Source organism: Cucumis sativus, chromosome 7, assembly GCF_000004075.3.
Source record: "Cucumis sativus cultivar 9930 chromosome 7, Cucumber_9930_V3, whole genome shotgun sequence".
NCBI classification, from domain to species: Eukaryota; Viridiplantae; Streptophyta; class Magnoliopsida; order Cucurbitales; family Cucurbitaceae; genus Cucumis; species Cucumis sativus.
The window spans coordinates 8,606,671-8,615,019 of NC_026661.2; the positions used below are offsets into that span (position 1 = coordinate 8,606,671).

At 31.1% G+C, this 8,349-nt stretch overlaps 1 protein-coding gene across 2 annotated transcripts; it reads right to left on the reverse strand.

Moving 5' to 3' along the window:
- Positions 1-20: 20 nt before the first annotated feature.
- On the reverse strand, positions 21-2,717 carry LOC101214591. 2 transcript variants are annotated; one of them, XM_004151128.3, is made up of 2 exons: positions 1,785-2,717; positions 21-1,621 (listed from the first exon to the last, which is right to left on the reverse strand). In XM_004151128.3, exon 2 carries the CDS (start codon positions 1,599-1,601, stop codon positions 315-317), a length of 1,287 nt encoding a protein of 428 aa, XP_004151176.1. In that variant the 5' UTR covers positions 1,602-1,621; positions 1,785-2,717; the 3' UTR covers positions 21-314. The 2 variants fall into 2 exon arrangements, with proteins under 2 accessions (XP_004151176.1, XP_004151175.1); XM_004151127.3 differs by having other exon boundaries at positions 2,119-2,711.
- Between the last annotated feature and the right edge of the window lie 5,632 nt (positions 2,718-8,349).

The following is an 8,349-nucleotide window of genomic DNA, read 5'->3' on the forward strand; positions in this document are numbered from 1 at the left end:
TGAAATGAACAATGCCAATGTGGGACCAACCCAGATCAATTATATGATTTTGATTTCACATAATTAAAGTTGCATTCTTGAGTTAATTGTTACAACGAGGGATAATAATTCATTCATGCTTACACCGCTGATCATGAGGACAAAGTTTGTAAGGTGTAGAAGCCATAATTTACTACCGTACATGACAAACCAACGTACAAGGAGAAACACCACTCTACAAAGATACATTATTACATTTCACTATTGATAGTAGTATTCGATCTATAGTTCTAGAGTTATTTGTGTGTCTTCGTCTGAAATGTAGAAACCACAGTTTAGAAGAATGCTCTGCTTCCATAGAACACACGTGCATTACCATTCTTCGAGGATGGTGTTTGCTGATCAGAGCTTGAATTTCCTGAATTGGTTGGTTCATTATCAACATCCAGAGGAAGTTTCATCTTTGCTAATGACTCGGTAAATTGTTGCATGCTTTTCATATACATATCAACAATGTCCTGCTGCACTACATTTTGTTCTGGCTCTATGTTCACAGTGATAACAGGCTTTGAGAATGAATCATTTGGTACCTCAATTGAGGAATCAGGCTTGCCATTCTTAACATCCACATGCTTCTCCTCTTCAATCGGTTCCTGAGTTTGAGGTTTTGAAGCTTCTGAAGCATCATATGATTCTGAGCTTGTTGGTACAGGAGACGAGGATGCTCCATTAGTTGACGAGCTGCTAGGTGGAGAATCGAGCTTTGAAATCTGAACAGACTCGATGGAAGCTGTTGAGAAGCTTTCCACAGTATTTACACCTGTTTCTGAACTCGGATGATCTTCTGTACCAGAAGTGGCTAGGCTCTCAGAGTCCTCAGACTCCGGATTAGAGCCCGGGATGCTGAAATACTCAGATACCATCATCTCATCTTCATTTACAATCTTAGGATCTGGAAACTCTATCTTATCCAAGTCACTAGCTAGTGACTCGGATATTTCAGAATCCTTCAATGCAGCATTTGATGACTCCAAGACAGCTTTAGGAACAGCCATCACATCAGGCGAGGTTCCATTGTATTCAAGAGAGAGTTGAACAAATCCAGCAGGAGAATGGAACAAATCGGTTGAAGAAAGAGAAAACTCTTTCTCTAATTTACCATCGTTAACAAGAACTTCAGTCAATGGCACCACGGTAAATCCCAACAACTGGTCTTCCAGATAATTCCTCACTCTGCTCAACATCCATATCTCACATTTAAGGGATGCATCGACACTCCGGACATTGAAACGAAGATTCTCATTAAAAACCGGGTTCCTCCCAGCTCCATTAATGATTTTGGTGGAGAGAGAATCTTCAGGATCAGTACTCAGACAAAGCTTAGCATAAACATCCTGCTTATGGTATATGCAGATGTTATGAATGTCTCTAGCCTGATGAATGCATACATCAAGTGCACCAACAACTTCCTCCAAGTTATACATAACAGCTTCTTTTCGATTGACCTCCATTCCCTTTGTTGGAGGACCAGAGATGTGATCAAAGAAACTGGGTTTCTTCTTCTCAGACTCAGCAATGAGACAGTTCTTCAATGGTGAAACAACAGATTGAGGGGAGTCCATGATAGAATTAGAACACAAACCTGAAAAAAGTTACAAAGTTGACTGAAAATCTAACAAAATCGACTTAAAAGGTCGTGCGCTATTTTTGAAACGATATAAGAAAACAATCTTAAACAAGAATGAACTATCAAACAAAGCGACTAAAATAGGAATTCACAGAACCACACTGAACAATGGACTTACAAACATGGAAACTCCAAGTCAGATCAATTTCTATCCAAAGGTTTTCAAGATACAGAAGCCAAACACTAAAGGACTAAAGATGAGTGAATTGCAAAAGGTTTCAGTCAAACTGAAAAACACAAAGTCCAACAAAGCAATCCAATTTTTCAACACAGGAAAAAGAAAACCCGAAATCCAAGGAAGTGTAAGCAGTGAAAGCAAGCAAAAAAGGGAAACACATCACAAAAGTCCCCGATCGAGTCCACAGAATTCAAGAAGAAGATGAAATTGAGTTCCCTTCAAAACCCTCGAACACAGGACGAAAGAAACAAAAGGAGGAAGTAACGCAATTTACCAAAAGGGAAAGGAGTGAAATCAAAGCAAAATAACGAGGTGGGCTAGTTTATTTTAGCTTCGAGGCGTCAAATTGGGAAAGTCCAAACAGTTTTCCCCAAAAGTGAAAGCTGAAAATCGAAGATCTTAGAGAACCCAGTTGGAAAATGGAAGAGAATTGTGCGTGGTTGGGTTTGTAGGCTCGGTTACGTGTTCGTGACTAACTGGTGGAACACCAGAGTTTGCGTGTGTGACTATGGGATCGGGTTGGCCAAATCGGCGTGGTGTAGTGGGTAACTGAACCGTGGGCGAAGGAAGAAGGGAGGTCGCGGGTGTTTGTAAGTCAGGGGGTGGCGATGTTTGAATGGGCGGAATGAAGTGAGGGGTGGGAGGTGATTGAAGGTTGAAGGTAAGAACCAAAGTGCGATTGCAATTGGGGGTTTAGAGAGAGAAAGAGGGGGGCTTTAAAAAGGGGGAAAAAGGTGAGTCTTGACTTTTGAGCTTTCAAATATGTCGATGCCAGAAATTTGATGTATTGGAATACGATTTATGTAAGATTTCCAAAATACGAAGATAATCTTTTTGTTAATACCTTTTCTCAAAACGCACCTGTAGCTGTACAAGCATTGCTACAATGTGAGTGAGCAACCACTTTTTTATACATGCATTGCATCTATTTATGAATATCATTACCAACCTTCTTCATACAAAATAGTCATGTCTCATTAAGAAAAATTGCATTTTTATTGTCCTAACATCTCTCCACCAAAATATACACTCCAATACTCACTTTCTTTTGTATATGAATGGATGAACTAGTTTAGTATATGTAACCACTAAAAAATATATATAAAAGGAGTTAATTGTTGAAGTTTTATTGGTTACATATACTAAACTAGTTCATCCATTCATATTGAAGGTACACTCATCTTTACGATTGACTGCACTAAAATAAAGAATGAAAGGTGATAAGGAAAAGGAGTTGTGCTTAAATTCCAGGAATGAGAGTGATGAACAGTGCAAGTGGAGAAGAAAGTTAGGAGGTGATAGTGGGGTGACAAAAAGTGGTTTAACATTTTCTTGACCTATTTTCCTTTCTTCCCTTTTAGAAAAATATTATTAACACATAATAAATTAATATTTTCCTTTCTTTTGGATCTATAATATATTTTGAAGGTTGTTTTTTAATACTTTTTAAATGTTTGGTTCAAATTGATAGAAGTGTACATCCTACCGCTCAAAAAGTATTATACCAATCAACATAATATTTTTCATCTATATACCTCCCACCACTTACTCCTTACTACTTTTACTATTACCATTTTGTTTGTATTCTCCACACAAATCTCTCCATAAAAAACTATTAACTCAAACAGTTTTATCTTTATTTTAATTTTAATATATAAACAACCTACCATCTCAAGTATATATTAATTTATTCATGTAGACATGTATTGGAGACATATAAGATTGATCCAAACCAGTGAGTGTTAGGTACAATGACCAAAATGCTCTTTTTCATAATTGTTTTCTTTTTCTTTGCATAATAAACATTTTAAAAGTTCATAAACAAAATTATTTTTGTAAAAAAAAAAGTTAATTTACGTATATAAAACAAAACTAAAATTATTTATTGTCTAATATAATAAAATAACAACAACAAGAAAAAAAATCTATCAAGTCCGTATAACTCGTTAAGTTTTTCATAAATTTCAAATTTTCCTTTCCAAAATTTTTTCATCTCCCGTATCACAATTTATTTCTTTTTTGTTATCTCTCATCCTTGGCGTCATCTTTTTCTTAAAGAAAACGTTTTTTTCTTTGTTCTTTTTTCGTTATGAAGTATTGTGCCTTTCTCCTTTTTTCATTATTAAGTATTGTACGAAGATTGTTTAGATTGAATACAAATTTCCTAATTTTATTTATTTATTTATTTCGTATTATTTATATATCATATTATTATAATATTATATTTCTACGATTTACATATTTGGATTGTACCCGTTTTGACAACAATTAGAATACCAATGAGTATTTATTTATTAGATTTATTTAGATTCGTTTAATTCAAATCTTGTATTATAATTTATATTGTTCGTATTATTGTATCCACTTCCCTTCATACTACTATAATAGACGTAAATGCAATTATATTTCACACTATATTCAATCAAAATAAGATTGAAAATCAATTTATCAACCTGACTATCATCCTTAAATTTAGTTTAATCTACGTAATTTCAAAATTGTCATTATTTTGATCTCATTTGGATGTTTTTTTATATAATTTTTTTAGTTTTTTTCAATAAAGTTTAATTTATTAACATTATTTTCATGTTGTTAATTATGTTAATTAATTTGTACGAGTGTTTATTAAAAAAAAATGAAGAAACTTCCAAAATTTTAAAAAATAATCGGGATTTTTTTTTTTTTTTTTTAGATTAAAGAAGAAAATTATGTTAAAATTGTAAAATTAAAACAAGGAGAATTTGAAAAGAAGTTTTATCAACCAGAAATTAATCATCAAACTTTAGGATGTATCCATTTAAAGATGTATTTCAATTGACTTTTTTATATATTTAAATAAGTGTTTATAAATATACAAGAATGCTTATAAACATTTAAAAAGTCAATTCAAATTGATTTTTAGTCTGTTTGATAACGTTTTTGTTTTCTTGTCTTTTTGTTCACGTTTTTAATCTTTTAAGAAATTAACATTGTTTGATAACCACGCGTGTTTCTTGTAATTTCTAAATTCTGAAAGACTTTTTTTTAAAAATCAAATTTGTATTTTTCATTAAAATCTTTTAAAAAGTAATCATTATCATTTTTTTTTGTTGGATAACAACTTAGACTTTGTAGTTTTAGTTGATCAACCATCAATTTAACAATCTACATATATAGGAATTTTCATTAAGTCTTAATAATATTTTTACTATATTAATTATATCTATATCTTTATAAGCTATAAAGTAAACTTGAAAATTTAAATAGTACAAAATTAAATAAATGATTTCGTACAAATTTAGAGACCAATATATATATATATATTAATATTCTTTTAGTTGAAGTATGAAATAATAGTTAGTGTTATTTTTAAAATTTATTAATATTTTAATTTTGGCTATATATTATTTAGAGTTTAGTTGAGTTCTAAAATGAAAATTATATTTTAAATTAGATTATTCACACTTTCTCATATAATATATATCTATATGTGGGCAAATGATTGGAGTGAAAATATTTATACAATATAGTAGAAGTTTAGATTCTATCAATGATGAATACTAATAGACTTGTAACTTATTTATCAAGTATATTTATAAGTAGATTGATAGACACTAATTAAACATTAACTATCTTTCAATACAAACTATACAATTGTAGGATATGTTGATAAAAGTTTATAAGTGTCTATCATCAATAAGATCTAAAATATTAATATTTTGATTCGTTTTGATATGTTTGAAAATGTTGCATATAGGTACGTATGATTACCTCCAAATAAACGAGGTGGGTAAGGTGAATAAGATGGTAAGGGTTAAGGAATATTATATAAAGAAAGATATTCCTAAATTTGGAGAGAATTGAGTGAATTTTGAGATTAGTAAAGATGGTGTAAGACAAAAATGAGTTTACCTCATCTTAAACCAATACTACTTTATTATATATTCATAAAAGAACATCCTTTGTTTGGTTCAATAATGGATTATGAGTGGGAGAAGAGAAGTTGGTAGTGATTTCAACCATAATGAGCAAAGTATATAAAATCAAATTTCATTTCCTAATTAAAATATCAACTAAGTAATTCTACCCTACTACACACGTAATTTCTTTTTTTCTTTTTTGAGAAATAGGTCAATAATTTTGAGGTTTTCACTTTCCAATTTTTCTTCTTCTTTATCTTTCAACAAGAAGAGGAAAAGTAAAAAAAAATAATAATAATAAAGGAAGGAATCCTAAGGAGATCCAAACAAGATATCATTATAAGGAAAACAACAAAATTAGTTTCTTCCCTTAAACCAATTTCTCTCAAACTCACTATTAGCTTTAATTCATTTATATTTAAAATTAACTCTATTTATTATTCACTATAAATTCTATTAGTTTTGGTTTATCCCAATTATAAACTTTTTGTTTTCATTTTTCATTTTTCATTTTTTAAAACTATGCCTTAATTGATAAATTTCTATACCTATTTTGTCATTTTCTAGAATACTATAAAAGATATTGGCCAAATTTCAGAAGCCTTAATGGTCAATAGTTAGCTACTTTATTGCATGTTTTTATAGGATTATATTATAAATATATTATATAGTAAAATGGATGCGCATGGTGTTTAGAAAAAAATTTAAAGAAAAAAAAAAGAGAGAAAAGAGAAAGAGGAATGTGATTATTAGTCACGGATGTTTGCACCTTTTACAATAAACGTCTCAAAGAGTATAGAACCATCAAACTGGATTCACACGAGACAGGAATATGTCGAAGTCGATTATGCTTCATATGGGTTTTCATTATGACTAAGTAGATCATCTGGTTATATGGAGTGTGTTATGACCTCATCCTTCGCCCCGTTCCTAGATGGAGAGGCATTAACAACTATCAGTCCTACACGAAAAATCAGACAAGATCTTCTTTTCTCGTTAATCTACTTGTTTTGTGTGAAATGATTTTTTGCTCTATTCCAAGCGGCTTTAGAAGAGGGTTCATTGTCATGTATTCATATCTCTAGAAATAGTCCTACACACCATATCTTGGGATAGTCGATGCTAATTAAAGATACAATGGTAGAGAAATATGGATCTTGAAGCAGATCTTAGGAGTTTATGAGTGTGAAAATCTCCAAGGGTGGAAAGGTTGGTTGTTTTCTTGTGGGGTTAAGGAAGTATTGATAAAAGTGTGACATAAGCTATCCCGACTTATGTGATAGGTTGTTTCAAACTTCTTGTTGGTTCCTGTCATGACTTGATACAAAGTTTTGTTGATTATGGTAAGGCAATCTAGTCCTAATCATAAAAAAACCTACTAAACAACGTGGGACAAGTTATGTTAGCCTTATGAGGAAGACACAATATCTTAACTTTTAATCCAACTCTTCTTTCCAAGATAGTATGGTGGGTTCTCAAACCAGCCTCAATCACCCATTGCCAGAATTTTGAAAAAGTAGTACTATATCCTAGTATTGATATGTCACAGTATGTCGACCAAGCTAATAATTCATATTTGACTACTACAAATTTGACCTTCTTTGATGTGCAAAAGCACGTCAAAAAATGTCTTCCTTAATGGTTTTTGCCTATCAAAGTAGGCAGACATCAAGAAAAATAGTTTTCTTGATGGTCAACACATTTCATCAAAAACTCTTTCTTGATGGTATTGGTCATCATGAAAGGAAACTTTGATGTTTTTTGCTCATAGAGAAAATTGAAAAAGTCCATCAAAGAAAATTGTTTTGAACCCAGGATCTCTTGTCCATAGATACATACAAATGTCAATTGAGCTAAACTCATGTTGGCCAGCTTCTATAAATTTTGAAAACTCTAAATTACAAACTTTCAATTCAACTCATTAAAGTTGAATACAATAACTAATTTAATTTTGATAAAGTTACTCATTTCAATCTGATTATAATTACAACAGTTAACTTTTAAAAAAGTAATATTGTAGTATTGATAAATAGAAAGTAATAATAATTGAAAAAAGTAGTAAAAATTTAAGAATATTATTGATGAATATCATGTTTTTTGAGCTCATTAATGAGGGTTTGAACTTCATGCTTCGTGAAAAATAGTTTTATTCTTGATGAAAAATGTCCATCAAGATATCATTTTTCTTGGAATTCGGATTCCTGACATTTCCTTGCATTCATTTAAAGACTTATTAGAGTAACATATTCTTAAAGACTTATTAGAGTAACATATCCTTAAAGACTTATTAGAGTAAAAGTTTTTCCCACAAACAGGAGGTCACCCAACATGAAATTGCTCCAAGCTAAACACACTTAACTTTGAAGTTCCTTTGATCGAGCTACCAAAAAGAAAGGTGCACATTGTTTGTATAGGTAATAACTTTTAAATGTTTTAAGTCTTTCTTAACATTACTTTCATGTCCTTAGAATCTCTCTCATTCAGATGTGATACTAGTTCATTCATGTCTCCCTCCAAATCTCGAGTGTTACAAGATTTTTCCATGATCTTATTCTAAACCCAAGATTATGAATTTTTTTTATGGACATTCATTTTTCTTGATGGAC

Coding starts and splice junctions, on each gene's coding strand:
- LOC101214591 (XM_004151128.3), bottom strand. CDS start 1,601: ATGGACTCCCCTCAATCTGTTGTTTCACCATTGAAGAACTGTCTCATT.